We start from the raw sequence: 27,125 nt of genomic DNA on the forward strand, positions 1-27,125 counted from the left end.
GTTACAGTCCTCCCGGAGGAGAGCTCTTGCTCCCAGCCAGGCCCCAGGGGAGGAGGGGAGGAGGGCTGGAGGGGAGGAGGGCTGGAGGGGAGGAGGGGAGGAGGCCTGGAGGGGAGGAGGGCTGGAGGGGAGGAGGGCTGGAGGGGAGGAGGGGAGGAGGCCTGGAGGGGAGGAGGGCTGGAGGGCTGGAGGGGAGGAGGCCTGGAGGGGAGGAGGGCTGGAGGGGAGGAGGGGAGGAGGCCTGGAGGGGAGGAGGGCTGGAGGGGAGGAGGCCTGGAGGGGAGGAGGGCTGGAGGGGAGGAGGGCTGGAGGGGAGGAGGCCTGGAGGGGAGGAGGCCTGGAGGGGAGGAGGGCTGGAGGGGAGGAGGGCTGGAGGGGAGGAGGGCTGGAGGGGAGGAGGGCTGGAGGGGAGGAGGGCTGGAGGGGAGGAGGGCTGGAGGGGAGGAGGGGAGGAGGGCTGGAGGGGAGGAGGGCTGGAGGGGAGGAGGGGAGGAGGGCTGGAGGGGAGGAGGGCTGGAGGGCTGGAGGGGAGGAGGGCTGGAGGGGAGGAGGCCTGGAGGGGAGGAGGGCTGGAGGGGAGGAGGGCTGGAGGGCTGGAGGTCAGTTGAAGAGGATGGAGTCTGGGTCTCGGTTGGTCATCTGGGCCATGTGCTTCAGAATGTCCTTCTTAGTGATGATGCCCAACACACGCCTGGAGGGGGGAGGGAGGGAGGGACAAAGAGTTCAAAAGAGGGTGTTTGGGAAAAGCGAGAGACAGACTGATTTCCCATGTTACTAATGAAGAAGTCATGTTCATGAGAGAATCTGTCCTGCAGGCAGACACACTATACATACGCCTCCAGGGTGTGTGTGTGTGTGTGTGTGTGTGTGTGTGGGATCACTCAAACCTTCATTCCCAGGGAGTGAGTGAATCTTTGGCTCCATCTGTCAGTGAATCACACATGGGTGGATCCCTCCCTCCCTCCCTCCCTCCCTCCCTCCCTCCCTCCCTCCCTCCCTCCCTCCCTCCCTCCCTCCCTCCCTCCCTCCCTCCCTCCCTCCCTCCCTCCCTCCCTCCCTCCCTCCCTCCCTCCCTCCTCACCCGTTGTGAGTGACCAGACACTGTCGGAGCCCCAGCTTCCTGAAGATGTCCACAGTGATGTCCACGGGCGTGTGGTCGGTGATGGTGAAGGGGCTGAGGTCCAGGATGGGGCGCAGCAGGAGGGGGGGCGGGGCGTCCGGACGCTGGGGGGGGGGTGCTCCGAGAACACCACCTGGGAGGCGCTGACCACACCCTCCTGACGCTGACGAGAGTTCTCTGGAGGGGAGGAGGGAGGAGATGGAGAGAGAGGGAGGAGATGGAGAGAGAGGGAGGAGATGGAGAGAGAGGGAGGAGAGGGAGAGAGAGGGAGGAGATGGAGAGAGAGGGAGGAGATGGAGAGAGAGGGAGGAGATGGAGAGAGAGGAAGAGAGAGGGGATGGAGAGAGAGGAAGAGAGAGGGGAGGGAGGAGATGGAGACAGTGGAATGTTTGCTGACAGGAAATCAAACATTGACAGACAAGCTCACAAACACAACTTGTCAAACAACTCCTCAAGAAAACTGGAGCAAACACTGGTGACACACACACACACACACACACACACACCCTCCCCCACCTACCTATGGAGATGAGCAGGTCTCGTCTGAGGACAAAGCCCACCAGTCTGGAGGAGTCCAGGGACACCACCACGGGGAACCCACTGTAGCTGGTGCTGTCCACCAGCCCCTCCACCTGCACAACCAACCTGTTAGTGTCTTACTGTGGGTGTGCCTCCTCCAGGGTTACTGTGGGTGTGCCTCCTCCAGGGTTACTGTGTGTGTACCTCCTCCAGGGTTACTGTGTGTGTGTGTGTACCTCCTCCAGGGTTACTGTGTGTGTGTGTGTACCTCCTCCAGGGTTACTGTGTGTGTGTGTGTACCTCCTCCAGGGTTACTGTGTGTGTGTGTGTGTGTACCTCCTCCAGGGTTACTGTGTGTGGGTGTGCCTCCTCCAGGGTTACTGTGTGTGTGCCTCCTCCAGGGTTACTGTGTGTGTGTGCCTCCTCCAGGGTTACTGTGTGTGTGTGTGTACCTCCTCCAGGGTTACTGTGTGTGTGTGTGTACCTCCTCCAGGGTTACTGTGTGTGTGTGTGTACCTCCTCCAGGGTTACTGTGTGTGTACCTCCTCCAGGGTTACTGTGTGTGTACCTCCTCCAGGGTTACTGTGTGTGTACCTCCTCCAGGGTTACTGTGTGTGTGTGTGTGTGTACCTCCTCCAGGGTTACTGTGTGTGTGTGTGTGTGTACCTCCTCCAGGGTTACTGTGTGTGTGTGTGTGTGTGTGTGTACCTCCTCCAGGGTTACTGTGTGTGTGTGTGTGTGTACCTCCTCCAGGGTTACTGTGTGTGTACCTCCTCCAGGGTTACTGTGTGTGTGTGTGTGTGTACCTCCTCCAGGGTTACTGTGTGTGTGTGTGTACCTCCTCCAGGGTTACTGTGTGTGTGTGTGTGTGTGTGTGTACCTCCTCCAGGGTTACTGTGTGTGTGTGTGTGTGTGTGTGTGTGTGTGTACCTCCTCCAGGGTTACTGTGTGTGTGTGTGTGTGTGTGTACCTCCTCCAGGGTTACTGTGTGTGTGTGTGTGTACCTCCTCCAGGGTTACTGTGTGTGTGTGTGTGTGTACCTCCTCCAGGGTTACTGTGTGTGTGTGTGTGTGTACCTCCTCCAGGGTTACTGTGTGTGTGTGTGTGTGTACCTCCTCCAGGGTTACTGTGTGTGTGTGTGTGTGTACCTCCTCCAGGGTTACTGTGTGTGTGTGTGTGTGTACCTCCTCCAGGGTTACTGTGTGTGTGTGTGTGTGTGTGTGTGTACCTCCTCCAGGGTTACTGTGTGTGTGTGTGTGTGTGTGTACCTCCTCCAGGGTTACTGTGTGTGTGTGTGTGTGTACCTCCTCCAGGGTTACTGTGTGTGTGTGTGTGTACCTCCTCCAGGGTTACTGTGTGTGTGTGTGTGTGTGTGTACCTCCTCCAGGGTTACTGTGTGTGTGTGTGTGTGTGTACCTCCTCCAGGGTTACTGTGTGTGTGTGTGTGTGTACCTCCTCCAGGGTTACTGTGTGTGTGTGTGTGTGTGTGTGTACCTCCTCCAGGGTTACTGTGTGTGTGTGTGTGTGTACCTCCTCCAGGGTTACTGTGTGTGTGTGTGTGTGTGTGTGTACCTCCTCCAGGGTTACTGTGTGTGTGTGTGTGTGTACCTCCTCCAGGGTCATGCCGTCCTGGGTGAGCAGGGCCAGGGGAGCGCCCCCCCTGCGGGGCCTCATCACGTCCTGGGCCAGCGTCTTGTGGTTGAACTCCTCCTTGGGCTCCAGGAACGGGTAGCCGTTCAGACGGATGTGGGCCTGCACACACACACACACACAGGTGAGTTATGAGTGTGTGCTTGCTGCGTGTGGGTGTGTGTGTGTACGGTGTGTGTGTGTGTCACCTCGTAGATGCCCTCCTTGCCCAGGGCGTCGGCCACCCACTTGCTGGTCATGGTGGCAGCCATGAGGGGCACGATGTACTCCAGCCCCCCTGTTAGCTCAAACATGATGACCACCAGAGACACCGTCATCCTGGTCACCCCGCCTGCACGCACACACACACACACACACACGCACACACACGCACACGGTTTAGGGTACTCGAGCAGTGTACTCATGTCTGTAACTAAAGTCCCTGGTTGTGAAAAACACACTCACCCAGACACACACACTCACACCAACAAACACACAGACACAGACACACACACACCCTCACTCACCCAGGCAGGCTGCGGCCCCCACCATGGCGTACAGGCCGGGGGTGATGCAGTCGGCTCCGGGGGAGCACCAGCCCTTAAACACCACCCAGTCATGGTGGTAGAACGCCAGCTGCTCCATGGCAACGCCTAGCAACCGACCCGCGATGGCCCCCACCGCCATGCTGGGGATGAACAGACCTGAGGGCACCTGGGGGGGGGGTGATGGAGGAGAAAAAAGAATGAACCAAATCAACCCACCATCCAATTAACCAATCAACCCACCATCCAATCAACCAATCAACCCAACCCCCACCTTCATGCCGAAGGTAACCACGGTGATGACCATCTTGAAGATCAGCGCCAGCGCCAGCTGCCAGAGGGCGCTGAAGAGCCCGGGCCCAGCCGGCCTATCGGGGAGTGTGTTCCCGCCCACCCCGGTGGAGTTGACGGGCGATTGGAGGTAGCTGCAGAGGGGGGAGGAGTCCAGGAGGGAGCAGTCGTTAAAGAGCTCGGAGATGAGCTCGGAGCCGCTCATGCGGGTGTAGGGGTTGGGGAATGAGAGCAGGGCCGTCACCGCGGTAACCACCAGCACCTCCAGGATGGGGTAGTGACCCAGCCTGGTCGTCTTACCTGAGGGGGGAGAGGGGGAGGGAGGTCAGTAACTGTTTGACAGTGTGAGAGACAGACTATCAGATAAACACGCACTAACACACACACACCCACCGTACAGAAACACACACCCACAATCACAAATACACAGACAGAACCCCCCCCCCCATCCGCCCCCCCCTCCCACTCACGGCAGCGGCACCAGGCGATGTTGGCGCGGATGAACAGCGCCCCCCAGAGGCCCCCGAACACGCCCAGCAGGATGAAGGGCAGCAGCTCCAGCAGGTGCCAGGGGGCGTGGAACTCCACGTAAAACAGCACCAGGCGGCTGTCCCCAAACGGGTTGATGCTGCGCAGCGTGAACGCCGCCACCAGCGCCGCGAAGAACGAGCGCCACAGAGTCTTCAGGGGGAAGTAGTAGCTCACCTGACAGGAAACAGGAAGTCAGGGGGGGCGGGAGAGGTGGAGGAGAGGGGGTGTGGATGTTCGTTGAGAGAGAGAGAGAGAGAGAGAGATAGAAAAAGAGAAAGACAGGAAGAGATGTAGAGGAGGTAGACAGGAAGACAGGTATAAAGGTAGGCAGGTAGAGAGATACAGGTATAGAAGTAGACAGGTGGAGAGGTAGACAGGTAGAGAGGTATAGGGATGTGACCAGGTCTCACCTCCTCCAGGCTGAAGAGGACTCCTCCTATTGGAGCTCCAAATGCCACGGACACGCCCACTGCTGCAGCTGCAGACAACACCTGGAACAACACAAATCAGTCAACAAATCACCTCCTCAACCAATCACACTCCTCAACCAATTACTGCCTCAACCAATCACCTCTTCAATTCAATCGCCTCCTCAATCAACCAAAACATGAATACCTCTCCCCCCTCCCCCTCCCTCACCTCTCGTCTCTTGGCCTCGTTCTTGCGGTACTTGGTGAACAGGTGGCAGAGGATGTTCCCGCAGCAGCAGGCCACGTGGACCAGAGGCCCCTCCTTCCCCAGGCTGAGCCCCGACGACACGGCCAGCACCAGGGTCACCGTCTTGATCACCAGGGTCCACTTCCCCAGGTAGCCCCGGATGATGAACCCACTCAGGATGGTCTTGATCTGGGGGGAGGGAGAGGGCCGGGGAGGAGGGGGGGTCAGGATGGAGGTGGAGGGAGAGAGAGAGTGTGTGTGTGTGTGTATCTGACTGTGTGTGTTCCTACCTCAGGTATCCCTGATCCGCAGGCGTAGGGGGCGAAGGACTTGACCAGCGTGACGGCCAGGAAGCAGAAGAGCAGAGCCCAGCTCACGTACAGCAGGTAGTTCACAAAGTAGGCTGTTGCCCCCTGCAGCACACACACACACCAGAAGCAAACACACAAAAAGTCAGAACTAATAAATACATAGCTAATAATAACAGTTATACCACAACCGTGCTTCTCTCTGTCACCAGTAGAGGGACCACGCACACGGCTGGTTTTCCCACCACTGCTTGTGTCCGTGTTCGAATCTCTCTCTCTCTCTCTCTCTCTCTCTCTCTCTCTCTCTCTCTCTCTCTCTCTCTCTCTCTCTCTCTCTCTCTCTCTCTCTCTCTCTCTCTCTCTCTCTCTCTCTCTCTCTCTCTCTCTCTCTCTCTCTCTCTCTCTCTCTCTCTCTCTCTCTCTCTCTCTCTCTCTCTCTCTCTCTCTCTCTCTCTCTCTCTCTCTCACACACTCACAGATTTCCCTCTCTGTTTACATTACATCAGCAATGTCAGTGTGTGACAGCGTTCCAGTATGTGTGTGTGACAGCGTTCCAGTGTGTGTGTATGTGTGTGTGTGTGTGTGTGTGTGTGTACCCCTGCGGTGCCCGTGAGCAGCTGGGCCCAGCTCAGCCAGTGAGGACAGGTGTCTCTCTCCAGAAAGGTGGTCTCGTTGGAGGCCCAGCAGCACTGCTCGTGGTTGAACCAGAAGCCCTTCAGACACACGCCCTCACGCAGGTCAGTCAGCCAGTGGGCCGAGATGTCGATGCCTCCCGCCAACGCACCTGGGGGGGGGGGGGGGGGAGAGGGCAAGCGGGTGAGTGGGAAAGAAGAGAGAGAGGGAGAAGAAAAGAAAGAAAGGAGAGAGAGAGAAAGAAAGGTAGAGAAGTAGAGATAGGGGGGGAAAAGGACAAGGAGAGAGGGGGAAAGAGAAGGAGAAAGAAAGACAAGGGGGGAGACAGAGAGAGAGAGAGAGAGCGAGAGAGAGAGAGAGAGAGAGAGACAGAGAGAGACAGAGAGAGAGAGAGAGAGCGAGAGCGCGTGTGGTGTGGTGTGGTCAGGGCGCCCCCTGGTGGGTAGTACCTGACATGAGTCCTATGAGGAGCATGAGGAGCCAGCCTGAGAAGGCATCAGTCACACTGTGGATCAGAGCCCTGGTGGACTGCCTGCTCTTACTGCTGATCTGAGGGGAGGAGAGGAGGAGGGGAGGAGGGGAGGTGGGGAGGGGGAAGAGGGGAGGAGGAGTAGGAGGGGAGGAGGTGGGGGAGGAGAGGGGAGTAGGAGGGGAGGTGGTGGAGGGGAGGTGGGGGAAGAGGGGAGGAGAGGAGGGGAGGTGGGGGAGGGGAGGTGGGGAGGAGAGGAGGGGAGAGGAGGAGGGGAGGAGGAGGGGAGGAGGGGGGGGGGAGGGGGGAGGAGGGGGGAGGAGGGGAAAGAGGGGAGGAGAGGTGGGGGAGGGGAAAGAGGGGAGGAGAGGTGGGGGAGGGGAGGGGAGGAGGGGAGGGTAGAGGAGGAGGGGAGGAGGAGGAGAGGGAAGAGGGGAGGAGGGGGAGGAGGAGAGGAGGAGGAGAGGGAAGAGGCGAGAGGAGGAGAGGAGGGGGAGGAGGAGGAGAGGGGAGGAGGAGGAGAGGGAAGAGGCGAGGAGGAGAGGAGGGGGAGAGGAGAGGGGAGGGGAGGAGGGTGTGAAGAGGAAAGGAGGGAGAAAGGATGAAGAGAGGGGAAGTGAAAGAAAAAAAGAGACATGATTGCATATTGTGGAAGTAATAAGAGGATTTGGGTAGCCTCTCACACACACACACACACACACACACACACCTCTCTCTGTCTCTCTGTCTCACACACACACCTCTCTCTGACTCTCTCACACACACACCTCTCTCTGACTCTCTCACACACACACCTCTCTCTGTCTCTCTGTCTCACACACACACCTCTCTCTGACTCTCTCACACACACACCTCTCTCTGACTCTCTCACACACACACCTCTCTCTGTCTCTCTGTCTCACACACACACCTCTCTCTGACTCTCTCACACACACACACCTCTCTCTGACTCTCTCACACACACACCTCTCTCTGTCTCTCTGTCTCACACACACACCTCTCTCTGTCTCTCTGTCTCACACACACACCTCTCTCTGACTCTCTCACACACACACCTCTCTCTGACTCTCTGTCTCACACACACACCTCTCTCTGTCTCTCTGTCTCACACACACACACACACTCCCCTCACCTCTCTCTCACCCCCCCCTCACCTCTCGGTGGCGGTCTCGGTCCTTGCACTTCTCCCTGACCCAGTCGATGGTGTTGAAGTCCTCATAGGTCCCCAGGCCTGGCAGCAGATCCTCCACAGGGTCCAGCAGCCTGGGTCCCCCCGCGCCTGGGTCCCCACCGGCCCCCCCACCGGCCCCCCCGCCCGGCCTGCACACACCTGCCGGGAACTGCTCGTAACCAGGCAACCCTGGAGAGGGGGGGAGAAAGAGAGAGTGTGAGAGAGAGAGACTGGCAGCATACACACACACACAAACTACCTTCCACAGTAACACGCAGCGCTTGGGAAAAGTACAATTTCACCCGCTACACCATTGTACCTGACGGACGCCTAAAGAAACAACATCAGAATGTAACAATATCTTCATTAAATAACAATACAACATCAACAATGCTCCTTCAGGACAAGAGCCAATCACAGAGCTCATCTGGGACCGGCTCCAGACGGTGTTTCCCATGGCGACCAACAACCACACCCCCTGTGCATGGTCCAGGTCTCCACGGGCAACAACAAAAGCTGGAGATTTAAACAGGAAGTTCCCCTTCTTTTTACATTTACATGTATTCATTTAGCAGACGCTTTTATCCAAAGCGACTTCCAAGAGAGAGCTTTACAAAAGTGCATAGGTCACTGACCATAACGAGATAGCCCCAAAACATTGCGGGTAGCCAAAACATGAAGCATATATTGTGATAATGATGATAATGATATTGCTAATAAATGCCAAAGGGAAGAACCATAAGAGCATGCAGTTAAACAAGTTACAATTAAACAACATGAACCTCAAAAGGGCAACAGTGTACCTGATGGAAAGCAAGCAACAGTAAAATATTTCACAGCGAGTACAATAATTTAAATCTATTACAACTAACCAACAAGAGCGACAAGTCTCTTAATAAGAGTCATTGTGAACCTGGAGGAAACTCACATCAGGTCCAGCAAATCATTCCTAGGTACTGTTGTACACTCTCTAAGAAAACAACAGTGTGTGTGTGTGTGTGTGTGTGTGTAATACAAAGACAAAGTTAACGTTTTATAGCTTGATAAGGGTGTCAGCTGGGCACTATATAAACATGCTGAGTCAGAGAGATGGAGAGGGTGAAACAAGGAGAGAGAGAGCCAGAAAGAGCGAGGGCTGTTCTGAGACAGAGTCCCTCCTCAGAGGTTACAGACACACAGCAGAGCTGAGGAGATGTGATGATGGAACCAGTCAGACCACATGACTGGCAAACACACACACACACACCTGAGGCGCGCACACACACACACACACCTGAGGCGCACACACACACACACACACCTGAGGCGCACACACACACACACACACATACCTTATGCAAATACACACAATTACCTCGAACACATACACACAGAAGTGTAGTCATTGAGGTCGGAGTTCTGGGAAACGTTGAGCTGCCGTTCTGCCCCCACTCTGTGCTGTGGGCAGTCTCAACATGCTCACTCTGCCGTCACCACCCCACTCTGTGCTGTGGGCAGTCTCAACATGCTCACTCTGCCATCACCACCCCACTCTGTGCTGTGGGCAGTCTCAACATGCTCACTCTGCCGTCACCACCCCACTCCGTGCTGTGGGCAGTCTCAACATGCTCACTCTGCCGTCACCACCCCACTCTGTGCTGTGGGCAGTCTCAACATGCTCACTCTGCCATCACCACCCCACTCTGTGCAGTGGGCAGTCTCAACATGCTCACTCTGCCGTCACCACCCCACTCTGTGCTGTGGGCAGTCTCAACATGCTCACTCTGCCATCACCACCCCACTCTGTGCTGTGGGCAGCCTCAACATGCTCACTCTGCCGTCACCACCCCACTCTGTGCTGTGGGCAGTCTCAACATGCTCACTCTGCCGTCACCACCCCACTCTGTGCTGTGGGCAGTCTCAACATGCTCACTCTGCCGTCACCACCCCACTCTGTGCTGTGGGCAGTCTCAACATGCTCACTCTGCTGTCACCACCCCACTCTGTGCTGTGGGCAGTCTCAACATGCTCACTCTGCCATCACCACCCCACTCTGTGCAGTGGGCAGTCTCAACATGCTCACTCTGCCATCACCACCCCACTCTGTGCTGTGGGCAGTCTCAACATGCTCACTCTGCCGTCACCACCCCACTCTGTGCTGTGGGCAGTCTCAACATGCTCACTCTGCCGTCACCACCCCACTCTGTGCTGTGGGCAGTCTCAACATGCTCACTCTGCCGTCACCACCCCACTCTGTGCTGTGGGCAGTCTCAACATGCTCACTCTGCCGTCACCACCCCACTCTGTGCTGTGGGCAGTCTCAACATGCTCACTCTGCCGTCACCACCCCACTCTGTGCTGTGGGCAGTCTCAACATGCTCACTCTGCCATCACCACCCCACTCTGTGCTGTGGGCAGTCTCAACATGCTCACTCTGCCATCACCACCCCACTCTGTGCTGTGGGCAGTCTCAACATGCTCACTCTGCCGTCACCACCCCACTCTGTGCTGTGGGCAGTCTCAACATGCTCACTCTGCCGTCACCACCCCACTCTGTGCTGTGGGCAGTCTCAACATGCTCACTCTGCTGTCACCACCCCACTCTGTGCTGTGGGCAGTCTCAACATGCTCACTCTGCCGTCACCACCCCACTCTGTGCTGTGGGCAGTCTCAACATGCTCACTCTGCCATCACCACCCCACTCTGTGCTGTGGGCAGTCTCAACATGCTCACTCTGCCGTCACCACCCCACTCTGTGCTGTGGGCAGTCTCAACATGCTCACTCTGCCGTCACCACCCCACTCTGTGCTGTGGGCAGTCTCAACATGCTCACTCTGCCGTCACCACCCCACTCTGTGCTGTGGGCAGTCTCAACATGCTCACTCTGCCGTCACCACCCCACCCTCATGGGTCTGGGGCTAGTCCTAGCTCAGCAGGATGCCTTAGGGTTAGGAGGGTTGAGTTCTACAGAAATGGAACGTGTCCAGAGTCTACAAGTCAGCTGGTGCTGAATACATAACACACACACACACCCTATACACACCCTATACACACTCTATACACACTCTATACACACCCTATACACACTCTATACACACCCTATACACACCCTATACACACCCTATACACACCCTATACACACCCTATACACACTCTATACACACCCTATACACACCCTATACACACCCTATACACACTCTATACATACACACACAGATAGATACGACCCTAACATATACAACCCAGGAATCCCGGGCAGCACATGTAAACACGATGAACAACCTCAGGCTGAGGACAAAGGTGTAAAGGATGTTATCTTCATACCAGCTACCGACCTTGGTATCTCTCTCTCACACACACACACACACACTCAAAACACAAACACATTCTCTCTTTCACGCTCACACCTACAAACATATGAGCTGAAGCTGGGATAGGGGGTTTTGAAGGGCAGTGGTGCATCATCTGTTCCAGCCCAGCAGACGCTCTTATCCACAGCGACTTACAGTACAGGGACATTCCCCACGGTGCCTTGCCCAAGGACACAACGCCATTTGGCACGGCGGGGAATCGATCCGGCAACCTTCTGATTACTAGCCCGACTCCCTCACTACTCAGCCATCTGACTCCCAAACTCCAGTTCTCCCAGAGACCCCTCAACCATGACAGTGTCTCAGAGCAGGACCCCTCTACCCTGACACTGTCTCAGAGCAGGACCCCTCTACCCTGACACTGTCTCAGAGCAGGACCCCTCTACCATGACACTGTCTCAGAGCAGGACCCCTCTACCCTGACACTGTCTCAGAGCAGGACCCCTCTACCATGACAGTGGCTCAGAGCAGGACCCCTCTACCCTGACACTGTCTCAGAGCAGGACCCCTCTACCATGACAGTGGCTCAGAGCAGGACCCCTCTACCATGACAGTGGCTCAGAGCAGGACCCCTCTACCCTGACACTGTCTCAGAGCAGGACCCCTCTACCATGACAGTGGCTCAGAGCAGGACCCCTCTACCCTGACACTGTCTCAGAGCAGGACCCCTCTACCATGACAGTGGCTCAGAGCAGGACCCCTCTACCCTGACACTGTCTCAGAGCAGGACCCCTCTACCCTGACACTGTCTCAGAGCAGGACCCCTCTACCATGACAGTGGCTCAGAGCAGGACCCCTCTACCATGACAGTGGCTCAGAGCAGGACCCCTCTACCCTGACACTGTCTCAGAGCAGGACCCCTCTACCCTGACACTGTCTCAGAGCAGGACCCCTCTACCATGACACTGTCTCAGAGCAGGACCCCTCTACCATGACACTGTCTCAGAGCAGGACCCCTCTACCCTGACACTGTCTCAGAGCAGGACCCCTCTACCATGACAGTGTCTCAGAGCAGGACCCCTCTACCATGACAGTGGCTCAGAGCAGGACCCCTCTACCCTGACACTGTCTCAGAGCAGGACCCCTCTACCATGACAGTGGCTCAGAGCAGGACCCCTCTACCCTGACACTGTCTCAGAGCAGGACCCCTCTACCATGACACTGTCTCAGAGCAGGACCCCTCTACCATGACAGTGGCTCAGAGCAGGACCCCTCTACCATGACACTGTCTCAGAGCAGGACCCCTCTACCATGACACTGTCTCAGAGCAGGACCCCTCTACCATGACAGTGTCTCAGAGCAGGACCCCTCTACCATGACAGTGGCTCAGAGCAGGACCCCTCTACCATGACACTGTCTCAGAGCAGGACCCCTCTACCATGACAGGTCCCTCCTTCTCTCATTAAATCTGCAGACATGTTCCTAACCACAGCTGAACTGAGAACAGAAAGTCTGCAGACCTAAAGCCTATAATCCCAGATCTAATCTCACACTCACCATCTTCCACCAGAGATTCCTCATCCACCTCCTCAGCCCAGTTCTCCCAATCCATGACCCAATCCTTATTCCAAACCCAGCAAGAGTCTGACTGGGAGAACTGGAGTCTGTTGCTCTAGGTCTAGGAGGTCTGTTGGGCCTGGGAATTCACTTCTGATTGGCTAAGAGGGGTGAAACCCGCCCTCTGATTGGGTAAGATGCATGAAAACCTCCTTTAGAAAGGGTAAGAGAGTTTCCTGAGAAACAAGCCCGTTTGTTTCTATGTAAGCATGTGTGCGCGTGTGTGTGCATATATGTGTGCGTGTGTCTATATATGTGTGTGTGTGTGTATATATATATGTGTGTGTGTGTGATTTAAGAGGGGTCAGAGAGGAGCCGGTCGGGTCGCTCACAGACAAGCGTCAGGTTGAGTTGTGATGAGATCCTGTGTAAACTTCCTGCTTGACAGGAAGACAACATCGGGGTTCCCGTCATCACGTGACTGCTGCCCCCCCCCCCACTGCCAGCGATGTTGTCTTTGGATCCAAAACACACAAGTTCAAACACACCGCACGCTAGTTCAACCACACGCATGCTAGTTCAAACACAAAAACACAAGTTCACGCACACACACACATCATTTTTAACCGTGTGTGTGTCTATATGTTGGCTATATGTGTGTCTTGGTGTGCATAGAGTGTGTGTTGAGAGAGAGAGAGAGAGAGAGAGAGAGAGAGAGAGAGAGAGAGAGAGAGAAAGAGAGAGAGAGAGAGAGAAAGAGAGAGAGAGAGAGAGGGAGAGGGAGAGGGAGAGGGAGAGAGAGAGGTTGTATTGACTCAGTGTGATACAGTGGTACACAAGCATTCTCCAAAGTTCATACTGCATGACCTTAAAACACATGATGTGCGCGCGCGCACACACACACCGTGTGAATCTGCAGACAAAGATAGCTTATCAGAGCCGAGAGAGAGTAAGTGTAACGTTTGTTGGGGGAAACTGGTGGAATTGCATTTCACTACATTGTGTTCATCTTGTATTTCTACTGCTTGAACAAACACAGGATAAAAAAAAAAATACAATAAAAAAAAAACAGGTTAAATACACCAGAAACTCCTAAAGTTGTGACCACACAGAGCTTTCTCGCGGCTGTGCCCACACACACACCCTCCCGTGACCCTTCTCTCTCCCACCGGTATCTGGAGGCCGCTTACCTGAGTTTAGGTCCCGGTCCAACGGAGGAACATCGTCAGTGCTGCTGAAGTCAACCGTGGCTCCGCCGATGTCAACCAGCTCGTCATCACTAGCGGGGCTCTGGAGGCTGTCATAGCTACCGTTGCAAAACCCACCGTTGTCCATTTCTATAAACTATAACGCCTAATTAACATATTTAAAAAAACAGAGAAAGGGCGTTTTTTTCTTCACTGTTTTAAATTGTTGTATCATCAGGAAAACCTTTCAAGGAAGTGGCGGAACATTTCAAGGAAGCTTTGACTATATTTGTGGTGTACTGTAGGCTACTTTAAACATCAACCCCCCTTCAATAGCAGCAAACCCGACTAGACTAAAGACAGCAAGACAATTTTAAATATTATTTTCGGTTAGGCTAGTAGTTTAGCAATACCGAATGACTGAGATAAAAAAAATCCCCCACAAATCCGAAACTCCGTTTACTAGCTATACCAAAACATGTTGCTCAACCAGCGAGTTGAAGACATGAACTCACCGTTTTTGACAGCAGAGAACAACTTGGTATGAATCTATCTTTCCTGTCTCAAAACAAGGAGATATACACGGCTAAAAACCGGCCAGAACCACAGAGAAAGATAATCGCTGCGAAGTCCATCTCATGTTGAACACCCAATCCATCCGCACACAGATATAAACTGCGATGTTATAGCTAGCTACTTTTATTAGCTAGTCCAATGCTTAACCAACTCCAACTCGTATTCATGTGACTAACTAGTGAGCTAGTTATACTGTAACTGAAATAAGATATAATCAGTGACGGATTCATTCTTGTTCGCTAGCTTCTAACATTTCAACCGACATGTAAAGCAGCAAACTCACTAAATTCTCACTCCCCCAAAACACAACATAGTTTTAGCTATAAAGTTGCTATTCTTTCTGAGAATGGTTACGGAATTAAAAAGAAAAACGTATGAAACCACGTACCTCCAGGCGGATCAACGGCGAGATAATAGCTGTCTTGTGACCAGGATTGGCTTTAATGCCTTCAGTACTTCTGTCAACGACGGACTACGTTACTCAACGGAGTCTGGTTTGTTCGAAGTCTTAGTCATTGTGCTACCAACAAACGACATTTCTCAATTTTCTGATCTCCCACAATTCATTCCCCACGACAACAGACGGAACCTTCTTCAAAGGACGATACAAAATGTGTCAATTTGCCGGTGGAATAGTTGTTTGGACTATGTTGCAGTCTAGTTGCAATTGTGTTCCTGCCAAACAAAGTAGTCAATCCCAGAGCTTCACTTGTGTGAATTGGGTCACTGGAGCAGATCGAGTTATCGGTCATCATCTGGCGCCACAAATGCGATAAACTTTGTATATTTCGTTGCTTTCCTTGGCATAACAGACATCTATCAAATCATGTTCTATTTAACACATATTTTTGTCAACAATAGTTGAATACATTTGTATATTTGTATTTGTATACATTGACAATGTAATTAAATTGTATCATCCTTATTTGATACGCAGCTTAATCTTCATTCGTTTAGATTTGCGAATCATTCTTTAAAAAAGCATTTTTAACAGCCTAAATGTTTAGATAAAACAATGTATTGACTGCTTTTTTCTACGTGTGGACAGATAGCAAACAGCTTGTTTCTGACACCTAGTGGTAACATGGCTGTACTGCACTGGTCGCGCTCAATTACATTAAATGTGTCGTTGTAGTCGAAGTTAACCAGCATTATAATTCATATAACCTAAAGACGTGGGTGGCAACCAGTAGTTGAGGATAGCCTGGATTTCGGTACTACTTTTTCTGTGGTATTGTGTGGGAGGTCAGGTCGGGCCACTTCCTTGTCTAGTTTCCTTCTAAGAAAGTTCACATGAAGCCCTTTCAAAACATCACCCCCTCCCCCAACCTCAAGCTACGCCCTCTTCTGAGAAGGTTAACCAAGTGTGTGTCGGAAACAGATATTCTGTTTAATTTCTGTCTGACTGTATAACCAGATATTTTATTTATTTTAGTTATTGTATATCTCCTTCTCTTCCTCCCTCTCACATAGTCTACTTTATTCCCTTCTCTCCCCCCCCCCCCATCTCAATCTTCTGAGGAGAATATAAATAATAAATATTTGTCCACCCTACCTCCCATGAAGATGTTGCTCAACAAAGCTTTCCTTCTCTCCTCCCCCTCATTTCCTTTCCTTCTCTCCCTTCCTTGGGACAAAACATTTTCTCACTCTCACATTCTCTCTCATTCTTTTTAATCTCTTTTTCACTCTTCATGTTTTCTTTGTGTCTCTCTCTCTCTTCAATCTCTTTTCTTCTCCTCTCTCTGCTCATGTGAAGTCGTTCGAATCCAAACTGTGTAAAATAAAAAATTGTTTCGACCAAAACAAGACATGAATACTGAGTTTAGATTAAAACAGTATTATTATTGATGGTACTTATTTCACATGAACATTTTCTTTATACAAAAACCCCAAACTGGAACGAGTAGCAAACAGACAATGATTCATACTGGTCGCTTAGTAACGCGTCCAAGTTAGAACGGTAGAAGTTTGAGGAGAAGAGGCTATAGACACAATATAATACACATAGCTATTTATATATATATATAGCTATATAGCAAAGATATACAAGTATATAAACAAAAAGAGCAAGTTTACAAGGATGTGTTTTGATTCATTTGCTTCGGAAAAGCCATCAAAACCTACTCCAGTGCTGACATCAAAAAATGACACTCCTACAACCCTTAGGGAGGAAAGTAATCGATCCACAAGTAATCGATCGATAATCAATACGTCAATGAGAGCAGCATAGGTCAACTTCCTATTTTCTCAGCCCCTGAATAGACCCATCATCTCTTGAGTGTGCCTTCTGTAGTGTGTGCGGGTGTTGAGTAGTGTTTATGTGTGTGTGGTTTGTTTTACAGACTAGTGTTTTGAGAAACCGCACATAATCCATTCACAGCAAATTTCCTTTGGCAAAAAAAAAAACTTTTTACACAAAACGCAAAAATATACAAACTTATCTATCTGAATCTTACCAGTTAACCTGAATCTCTTGAGTAAAGTTCTTTGGTCAAGGTATATGAGGAGTCCTGTCCAAACGGACAATCTGAATCTGAATCCTCAGGCCTCAGTGTCTATTCTTAAGTCTTTGGTAGCAGTCAACAACATTTTAGACAAAAACTAGTGTCAAGATGGAGTGTGTGCATCACTGAGGGTCCCCACGCTTGTGCGATGCACGTGTTCCAGTTCTCTCAGTTGTGAATATATCGATATCAAAATGGAAATCGTGTAGTTACAGCGTCAACCAAGAAGCACGTATGAAACATTAAAGCAAACAGCTTTTGGCTGTGCATAGCGTGCTGTTGCTAGGTAATCACCTACAGAGAGAAAGACACTGACAGTAAGACTTCTGTAAGGAGTGGACACAGGGATGGAATTGCAGGCCCAGCTATCTGATAGTGTCATACCCCTGCCCCAGCCCCAGCCTCCATCACAGCCCCAGCCCCAGCCTCCACAACAGCCCCAGCCACAGCCTCCACTACAGCCCCAGCCACAGCCTCCACTACAGCCCCAGCCACAGCCTCCACTACAGCCCCAGCCCTATCCCTATGCTGCCTTCTCTATGAAGAACATAGAGTCCCAGTTATCTAATAGTGTCCATACCCCAGCCCCAGCCCCAGGCCCAGGCCCAGGCTCTCCCTCAGCCCACGAAGCTGCTCCTCTCCCAGCCTGATCTTGTCCTCCAGCTGCCTCTGCTCCACCAGCAGGGCCCCCTTCATCTTGACAAAGTGGCTGTAGTCGCGGTGCTGCTCAGGGGCCAGGCGCAGGGCCAGGGCCCGGGCCACCGCCTGCTCCCTGCGGTCCACGTGCTCCTTCAGGCCCTGGGCCTCCGCAAGCTGCTCCAGGAGGTGCTGCTTCTTCTCCAGCAGGGGGAGCTGGAGGGGCAGGGAGGGAGGGGGGGGGAGGGAGATTATTATGATAATTATGATTAATGAGAGAGGAATCTGTGTCTTTATATCCAGCTAATTGCTTCACAGATCATCTAACTCATGTTACTTAGCAACTCCTTCCCTCTCACCCCTCCCAACCCCCTCCCCCTCACCCTCTCGCTGTGTGCCGTGTGGGGCTCCAGAGCGTGCAGGGAGCTCTCCGCCCTCAGAAGCCTCCCGGAGAGTGACAGGAGCAGGCTGACCACCTTGTCCAGGTCCCCGATAAACATCCGGAACTTGTCCACCTCGCTGGGCTTGCACACGGACACCACCAGGCCCTCCACCTGCCGGAGGAGGGGGAGGGGGGGGGGGGAGGGAGGGAGGGGGGAGGGAGGGAGGGGGGAGGGGGGGAGGGAGGGAGGGGGGAGGGAGGGAGGGAGGGGGGAGGGAGGGAGGGGGGAGGGAGGGAGGGGGGGAGGGAGGGAGGGGGGAGGGAGGGAGGAGGGGGGAGGGGGGAGGGGGGGGGAGGGAGGGAGGGGGGAGGGAGGGAGGGGGGGGGGGGGAGGGAGGGAGGGGGAGGGAGGGAGGGAGGGAGGGAGGGAGGGAGGGAGGGAGGGGGAGGGGAGGGGAGGGAGGGAGGGAGGGGAGGGGAGGGGAGGGAGGGGGGAGGGGAGAGGAAGAAGGTGAGAGGGAGAGAGGAGTGTGAGAGGAGGATAGAAGACACTAAAGAGCATGGTTGGAATGAAAAGTTGTGTGTGGTTGGTACACACACTTCTGATGCTTGCACGTGTTTGTGTGTGTGTCCCACCTCCTCTCCTAGCTGTGTGTTGGCTCTGATGTCCTCCAGCAGGCCTCTCTGGGCCTCTCTCAGAACGCCCAGCTTCTTACGCAGACTCTCCATCAGCTGCCTCTGCTCACACACACACACACACAGGGGTCAGAGAGGGTGCGTGTGTGCGTGTGAGAGTGTGTGTGTGAGTACTGAACATGTGCGAGTGTGTATGTGTGTGTTGTGTGTGTGTGTACCTTGTAGGTCAGCTCCTGGTCCTGGTCCTGGTCAGAGCAGCAGTCAGTCAGGAGCTTGGCTGTAGAGGGGCTGTAGTAGGAGGAGCCACTGGAGCTGGCCCCAGAACGTCTGGGGGAGGGGGGGGGGAGAGGAGAGGAGAGAGGATAGGGAAGAAGAGTGGAGATGTTATGCTTTTTGGAACTCACCAGAAGCATATTCGCATCAAGCAACACACACAAACACACACACCTGTCCAGGCTGTCGGAGGAGTTCTCCATCGGGCTGCGGGGGTAGCTTCCTCTCCAGCTCTCGCTGCCCGCCTCGCCCTCACCTCTGTGGGGGAAGAGCTCGTCAAAGAGCCCCTCTCTGGTCCCCACCTCCAGCTCCACCTCCAGAGAGCCTCTCTCTGCTCTCAGCCTGCACACCGGCGAGGTCTCTCGCTCGGGCATGGAGTCCATGTCCGTCTCGAGTACCCTCACTGGCAAGGCAAAACACTGGAGCTCGTTCCTGATTGGCTCCTTGTCCTCAGGAAGTCCCTCCTCCGGGAAGTCGTCGATGTCCGTTTCCATGGGGATGTCCAGCTCTGCCTCCAGGCTGTGGGCGGGGCTGGGGCTGAGTTCCGGTCGCAGTTCCAGAGTTTGTTGGGGTTCCGGAACCCTGTTGTGATGGTGGTGGTTGTGGAACCTTCCGTGGTTCTGGTTCATCATCATCAGCTGCTGCTGTTCGTAGCTCATGGAGAGGTAGGGCTCTACCAGGGCCACGCCCTTTTTCTCCAGGGCGCCGCTCGGCCCTCTGGGAGATGTAGTCCTGGTCCACTCGGCTGCTGGTCTCTGCTGTCTGTAGCTGTCTGGCTTCAGCACAGTGGGACCTGAGTCTGCTCCACTCAACCTGGGGACACACAAGCATGGGAACACTGAGCAAGTAAGAGAGAGTGTGTGTGTGTGTGTGTGTAAAAGAGGGAGACAATGTGAGTGTGTGTGAGTGTGTGTGTGTGTCTCCTCACCTGGTACAGTTGTCCGACGTTGGTCGGGGAGGGAGCGTGTCCACTCCCCCGCCCTGGTTCCCGTGGCAACCCCTAGGAGGGGGCGTGTCCTCCTCCCTGTGGGACGGAGCTACGGGCCTGAATGCCCTGCGGGTGAACCCAGGGCTGGGCGGGGCTTGCGAAAGGGGGCGTACCTCCGCCTGCTGGTAAACGTGAAGCTCCTCCCTCTGGGGGGGCAGGCTGTAAGAACGCAGACGAGGAGCTTCCTGGGGGAGAGCGGGGGAGGGGGGAGACCCCGGGCCCTGGGGGCCGAGGAGGGAGGAGGAGGGGTGGAAGGGAGGTGAGGAAGCAAAGAGGTTGTGGTGCGAGGCCCTCCTGCGGTGGAACTGCTCCCACTTGGGGGGGGGAGGCCTCGGAGGAGGGGGGGTCTTCTTCCTGGTTGCCCCGGCAACGCTTCCTCCCCCTCCGCGTCCCGCCTCTTCCGCCTCGCTCAGTGCCGGGGCGGTTCCCGCCGCGAAGGGAAGAAAGCGCGCGTGCGGACGGCGCGCGTCGAAGCGGAGGTCGTTCTCGGACATGGCCCTCCCCCGCAGCGGAGAAGGGGAGGGGGGAGAGAGGGGGGAGGAGGGGTGAGGAGGAGGGGAGCGCTCGGCGTCCGTGCTGCAGGCCGACAGTCGGGCTCCCCAGCGGCCGTGCTGCTGCTCCTCACGGCAGAGGGACGGATCAGCGCCCTCTGGTGGTCTGAGGTCGGTACTGCGCCTGGGGAACTCTCTGAAAGGGGGAGAGAAGGAGAATGAGGGGGGGGTGAGGGAGGGAGAAAAGGAGAATGAGGGGGGGTGAGGGAGGGAGAGGGAAGAGAAGGAGAATGAGGGGGGGGTGAAGGAGTGAAAGGGGAAGGAAGGAGAATGAGGGGGGGGGTGAGGGAGGGAGAGGGAAGAGAAGGAGAATGAGGGGGGGGTGAGGGAGTGAAAGGGAAGAGAAGGAGAATGAGGGGGGGGTGAGGGAGTGAAAGGGGAGAGAAGGAGAATGAGGGGGGGGGGGTCAGGGTGAGGGAGAGAGAGGGAGAGAAGGAGAATGAGGGGGGGTGAAGGAGGGAGAGAAGGAGAATTAGGGGGGAGTGAGGGAGTGAGAGGGAAGAGAAGGAGAATGAGGGGGGGGGGTGAGGGAGTGAGAGGGGAGAGAAGGAGAATGAGGGGGGGTGAAGGAGGGAGAGAAGGAGAATGAGGGGGGGTGAGGGAGGGAGAGAAGGAGAATGAGGGGGGGGGGTGAGGGAGTGAGAGGGGAGAGAAGGAGAATGAGGGGGGGTGAAGGAGGGAGAGAAGGAGAATGAGGGGGGGTGAGGGAGGGAGAGAAGGAGAATGAGGGGGGGTGAGGGAGGGAGAGAAGGAGAATGAGGGGGGGTGAGGGAGGGAGAGAAGGAGAATGAGGGGGGGTGAGGGAGGGAGAGAAGGAGAATGAGGGGGGGTGAGGGAGGGAGAGAAGGAGAATGAGGGGGGGTGAGGGAGGGAGAGAAGGAGAATGAAGGGGGTGAGGGAGGGAGTGAGAGGGGAGGGAAAGAAAGCATGAAAGACATATATAAAGGAACACGCACAAAAGAAAGACAAAGAAAAAGAAAGAAACCGACAATGGGAGATGCCATACAGGAACAGGAAGTGACTCACCTCTCCGTAAGACTGAACTTCCTGTAGAGCTGAGTCTGGTCACAAGGCCGTCCAGTGTGAGTCTGTGGAGGACAATTCAACGGTTAACCAACCAATGGCGTACACCGATCTTGTGTGCATGCGTGTGTGTAGTCATTAGACCAGACATTTAATAATAACTGTATGACTGGACACTGACTTTAATAAGACAACCTAAACAACAGCTGCAGGAACAACTACTTTTATAGAAGAAGAAGAAAGAAAAAAAAAAAAAAACTGGTCAATCCAAACCAAGTAAGCAAAAAAAAAATATCCGTCAAAGGAAAAACTAAGTAACGAATATCAACCATGCTTATTGTAAATGACTGAATACAGGATATTAAGTTTCAGACACGCTCACACACACACACACACACACACGTAGTTCTGTATTGAGCGGACTACCTGTCCCCAGTCCAAGGCTGCAGGTCACATGACACCATCGTCTCTCCTGGCTAGCCTCTACTGAGTTCCAGACCCAGGCCAAGCCCAATACTGTGTGTGAATGCAGAGTCAGGTGGCTGAGCGGTTAGGGAATCGGGCTAATAATCTGAAGGTTGCCAGTTCGATTCCCGGCCGTGCCAAATGACGTTGTGTCCTTGGGCAAGGCACTTAACCCTAGGAGAAATGTCCCTGTGCTCACTGTAAGTCGCTCTGGATAAGAGTATCTGCTAAATGACTACATGTAAATGTAAATGTAATGTGTGGAAAAGTACAGGCAGACCAGAGTATTTCAGACACATCTGGTATTGTTAAACCAACTAACCCGAAGCCAGAGTGGTTGGATTTAAAGCATCACTCAGATGTTGCTCTCTGTGTGGGCGTCGATACAACAACCCTCCTCTGAACCGGACCAGAAGAGCAGAGGCTCCAGACCCACACGCAGAGTCGAGACCAAGGAAGACGCAGAGCGAGCGGAACCCAGTTTTGGTTCGGGGTTTTTTTCCCGGAGCCAGGATGGATTTGTTTACCTCGTCGTATTACGAGGAGGTTTGGCCAGGGTCGCTACATCTGATCGGAATATTATGGTCTGTGAAGTTCAACGGGGAGAACGAGCACATTCTGTTGTGATGTCGGCGTTGCCGCGGCAACGCAACTCTTGCTGAATTTACGACCGAGGAGAGAATGTAAACATATGCTAACGTGACTGGGCTGGGAAGTTCGGAACATTCCGGAACCTTTGGGATGGGCGCGTGAGAACAGCTAGCGTGTTCTAGGGACCCAGACGGAGCTCTAAAAAACATCAGCTCTAGAACGTTCACCCCACGCATGTGTGGAAACGCTTGGGGGAAAAAAACTCTAGAAAACCTGGCACACCCCACACCGGTCAGTAAAAGGGATTCTTCAACCTGGTCCAAATCTGGCTCTGTCAGATCCAAGATATGAGCACAGGGAGGCTGGGTAACAGAGATCCACTTGGAATGGGTTCTGGTCCATAAACATGTGAATGTGGTCCTATAGGGAGCTGGGTTTAAGAACCAAGGAGTCGGCCCTGAAGAGTATAACCCTTCCAGCACAGTGATGGATATATGGACACGGCGGAGAGTGGGTGGACAATGGGGAAACGTGTGTGTGCGCGCGCGCGTGTGTGTGTTCGTGTGTGTGTTCGTGTGTGTGTTTGTGTGTGCGCATGTTCCAGGACATTTCTCTACTTGCCTCTGTGGGAATGTAGCTTCTCGGTGTGTATCCCTGGTTGTCCTGGGAGAGGGGGTTGTTGACGGGGTGGAAGGCTGAACGAGAAGCCTGGTTCTGGGCTTGGGTTGGGGGGAAGGCCTGGGTGTAGACGTGGGTCTGGACTGGGTGTGAGGATTCATTCTGCTGGTACTCTGTACTTAGAGACCTTCTCTCTCCTCTTTCTCTCTCCCTTTCTCTTTCTCTCTCCCTCTCCTTCTTTCTTTCTCTCTCCAGTTCCAGCTCTCTCTCTCTGGCCCTCTCTAGTTCTCTCTGTCTTTCTCTCTCCAACTCAAGTTCTCTCTCTCTTTCTCTCTCCAACTCAAGTTCTCTCTCTCTTTCTCTCTCCAACTCAAGTTCTCTCTCTCTTTCTCTCTCCAACTCAAGTTCTCTCTGTCTTTCTCTCTCTCTTTCCACCTCCCTCTCTCTTTGCCTCTCCCACTCTCTCACCCTCTCCTCCCTTTCTCCCTGCTCAATATCCCTTAGTCTAGCCCTTTCCAACTCCATGACCCTCTCCTGTTCCCTCTCCTCTCTTTGTCTCTCCCTTTCCTTCATCCTTTCCTCCCTTTCCCTTTCTCTTTCCCTCGCCCTCTCCTCCCTCTCCCACTCTCGCATCCTTTCTCTTTCCCTCTCCTTCTCCCTCTCCCTCTCGCTACTGACAGACTGCCTCCGGACCTCCATCGTGTTCGGAAGCAGGGGACTTTCCTGCAGGATTCCCCCCTGGTAGGAGTACCTCCTCTGGGCTTGTCCCTGGCAGTGGCCCCCTCCCTGGTGCTCCAGGGTGGAAGGATGCTGGTGTCTCCCGTGCCGATCCGGTCTCTGCCTTCGACTCGTCAGGCCTGAGAGGTTCGTCACGGACATGCTCCTACTCGTTTCCTCGAAGAACTTCCGCCGGTCAGCAAACGTTAGGATGTCGCTCTCCTCCATCCTGGAAGAGGATGAACGGACGGAGGAGGAGGAGGAGAGTCGGGGCTCCACGACCTTTGACCTCTCTAAAGGCTGGTCGGCGTCGTGGTCCGGTTGGAGTTTGTGCTCCGGGGTCCACCGCCATCGACGGGCTTTCCCAGCAGGGGCAGGTTCCTCAACCACCCGGAATCCGACACCACAATCGGGTTTGAACCGGTCCGACCGAAGGGTGCTCCTGGATGGATCCTGAGTCTGCTTCTGTGGACAGTCAAAGTTGGAGTCAGCTGGGTCATTTGTTCCCAGGCTAGGGAGGTGGAGCTGGGGTGTGGAGGCAGAGCAGAGCCTCCTTAGACTTCCAGGGGCTGGGGCTTCTTCTCGGGGCGAGGGGAGGGCTGAAGTGTGCCCGATTTTGGAGCCTCGCTCCTGGGCATGATAGTCTGGTGCTCCCCTCTCTTCCACCTCCCCCTGGAGGTCCAAACCCTCCTCCTCGTGGACGGTGTCCCCGCTGTAAAGGAGCCCGCCTGGGCTCCTCTGCAGTTGGGCCTTCTTGCGTTGGATCTCGTTGCGGAGGTTGGTGGCGAACCGCTCGCTGCGACGGCGTGATCTCCGGTGATTCCGGGAGGAGCTTGACCTCTTCACCGTCTGTCCTTCATTGCCCTCTGCTCCTCCTCCTCCGCCTCCTTTTCCTCCACCTGACGCCCCCCTCTGTTCCACCAGAAGAGTATCCATGCTAGCAGCAGCGCTAATAGGCCCAAAGTCCCTCTCCAGTACCCGATCAGAGTTGACTCCACCCTGGATGAAACGTTCGGAGGGCTGCCCCGGTACACTAATCGAACGCCCCCAGGTGTGGTGCTGCTGGATGGATGAGGGCGAACTACCAGCCAACCCGTCCAGACCCTCCAGCCTCTGACCCCCCTCCCCGACCTCCGCATCCCCATCTGTGAGCACCGATCCTGGGGTGGAGCACCGGCTGCCTCCCCACTTGTCCTGGGTCTGGAGGTGGGGGGCCCACTGGTCTTCTGCTAGCCCCACCCTGAGGGCTTGAAGCGGGGAGCGGGACCACTGTCTGCTGGGAGGGGACGCGGAACAGTCCGAGGGGTCCGAGCGGTCGCTGGAAACCTCCAGGAGCTTCTCAGGGGCACTGTGGCGATGCAGCCCCAAGGAAGAGTGCTTGTCCTGGGGGTGGAGGTGCTCCGTCTCCCCCCGGCGGTCCATGGAGAGGTCTGGAGGTGTGGGGATGGGGCAGGGGGAAGGCGAGGCCCTCGTTGGGGCACGGAGACTGGGATCTGAGGGTCCGTGGTTCTCCTGGTCCTCGCCTCCCTGGGGGTTGAGAGGGAGGTAGGAGGATTCTCCCTTCCCGTCTCTGTTCGCGGGTGACTCGCTTCCGTAGCCGTTGACGATCTGTCCCGGAGCCGAGCCGGAGGGGTGGTCGTTGCCCAGGCAACAGGAGGGGCTGGAGATGTCGACAAGCGCGGAGGAGCAGCGGTTGTCTGTGACCCCAGGACGACCCCGGGTCGCCCTGAAACTGTCCTTCCTGGTTGGGGGCTGGGGAGGTGCTGCCCTTCCTCCTCCTCCTTCTCCTCCTCCTCCTTCTCCTCCTCTTCCTCCTCCACCTCTTTCTCCTCCTCCTCCTCCTCCACCTCCACCTTCCCTCCTCTCCTCCTCGTAGCAGTACGAGGATGGCCTTGCCCTCGCTTCAGGTAACCTCACTTTTGGCCTGGTCAGCGACCTCGACTTTAGGCCCGACTCATCCAGGCTCTCGCCTACCACGCTCCCCAGGGAGTGAGCATCCCCGCTGGGGTATCCCCGGCAGGCGGGCCCCAGGCTCTGAAGCAGATTGTCCATGGAGCAGGCCTCTCCTGGCCGCAGAGGGAGGGTGTAGTCTGACGCGTTGGAACTGGCGGAGAAAGAGCTGTAGGCTGAGTCTCGCTTGTTGTTGAAGATGGCGGGGTCGACGGGAGACAGGTGGGGGTCGTAGTCCGCAGTCTGGCTGGGTGCATTCTGGGTATCGTAGTTTGTGTGGCCGGGAGGGTCCAGGCTCTCCATGCTGCCCAGGGAACTGCTGCGGTCTGTGGGGTAGTGTCTGGAGAGATGACCCCACTGCACGGACAGGTCGCTACGGATGGAGAGAAGGAGGATGGAGGGAGGGGAGGAAAGAGAGAGGGAAGGTGTAGAGAGAGGGGGAAGGAGGGAGGGGAGGAAAGAGAGAGAGGGAAGGTGTAGAGAGAGGGGGAAGGAGAGAGGGAGAATGGAGAGAGGGGATGGAGAGAGGAGGGACGAGAGGAAGGTGGGAAGAGGAAAGGACAAAGGGAAGAAGGGAGAGAGGAAGAGAGACAGATTTAGAATCAACCAACAGTTACAAAATGACAATCTTTAAAGAGAGGGACAGAGTAGAGAACCAAAGAGGTAAAGGGAGGAAGCCAAACACATTCTTAAAGACTCTTTAGGCAAAGAGGGATTTCCTCCTCACCACTTCTGCATTGTGGGTAAGAGGAAGAGAGGAAATTAGCTTAGAAGCATGGGAAATAACACACACACACACACACACACAGGCAGGCAAACGGGACAATGTTAAATGTGGGTCTTATTTTGTCCCTCATATGAACACAAATCATGGGGTACATTTAATTAGTGCATCCCACACACACACACACACACACAGACATAAACACACAAACACACACAGAAAGACACACACAAACACACACAGAAGGACACAGACACACACATTCAGACACACTCGCACACGCGTGCGCACACAGTATTTGGTGGTTTGGGACAACATGAACACACACTCGGTTTATTGAATGTCTTCCTCTCTTTGTCCGAGCTTTCAGGGAGGCACATTCCATTGTCTCCCGCTACGCCGACAGCACACAGCACACATCAGATGTAGCGTTGTGTAACTGTGTGTGTGTGTGTGTGTGTGTGTAGTACTGTAAAGCAACTGGGGCGAGGTCATTCAGTTAAGCTTGGTTAGCAGTGGAACCTAAAGCACCCACACACACACACACGCACGCACACACACGGGCTGCTAGAACCATTAGA

The 27,125-nt window shown here is 54.7% G+C and overlaps 2 protein-coding genes across 3 annotated transcripts in view; both read right to left on the reverse strand.

Moving 5' to 3' along the window:
* Positions 1 to 478: 478 nt before the first annotated feature.
* On the reverse strand, positions 479 to 15,217 carry clcn5b (Cl-/H+ antiporter 5b). Its single transcript, XM_084691854.1, is given in 17 exon segments — positions 479 to 691; positions 1,082 to 1,226; positions 1,229 to 1,297; positions 1,641 to 1,752; positions 3,248 to 3,391; positions 3,478 to 3,620; positions 3,796 to 3,982; positions 4,088 to 4,404; positions 4,575 to 4,809; positions 5,046 to 5,126; positions 5,275 to 5,481; positions 5,583 to 5,705; positions 6,197 to 6,384; positions 6,683 to 6,782; positions 7,857 to 8,032; positions 13,911 to 14,073; positions 14,872 to 15,217. Coding segments are annotated over 16 exon segments (2,463 nt in total). The 5' UTR covers positions 14,056 to 14,073; positions 14,872 to 15,217; the 3' UTR covers positions 479 to 600.
* A 1,090-nt stretch (positions 15,218 to 16,307) lies between these two features.
* Positions 16,308 to 27,125, reverse strand: part of shroom4 (shroom family member 4) — a 28,357-nt gene continuing 17,539 nt past the window's right edge. For both annotated transcript variants that reach the window (XM_084691573.1, XM_084691574.1), the window contains 8 exons: positions 23,157 to 26,193; positions 21,483 to 21,544; positions 19,846 to 20,592; positions 19,092 to 19,730; positions 18,863 to 18,971; positions 18,645 to 18,746; positions 18,010 to 18,180; positions 16,308 to 17,842 (listed from right to left, as the gene is read on the reverse strand). In XM_084691573.1, coding sequence (XP_084547699.1) covers positions 17,555 to 17,842; positions 18,010 to 18,180; positions 18,645 to 18,746; positions 18,863 to 18,971; positions 19,092 to 19,730; positions 19,846 to 20,592; positions 21,483 to 21,544; positions 23,157 to 26,193 — 5,155 coding nt within the window. In that variant the 3' untranslated portion in view covers positions 16,308 to 17,554. The remainder of the gene's footprint in view (positions 17,843 to 18,009; positions 18,181 to 18,644; positions 18,747 to 18,862; positions 18,972 to 19,091; positions 19,731 to 19,845; positions 20,593 to 21,482; positions 21,545 to 23,156; positions 26,194 to 27,125) is intronic.

The sequence above is a fragment of the Hypomesus nipponensis genome, chromosome 25 (assembly GCF_054491055.1).
Source record: "Hypomesus nipponensis isolate SF chromosome 25, ASM5449105v1, whole genome shotgun sequence".
Classification (NCBI taxonomy): domain Eukaryota; kingdom Metazoa; phylum Chordata; class Actinopteri; order Osmeriformes; family Osmeridae; genus Hypomesus; species Hypomesus nipponensis.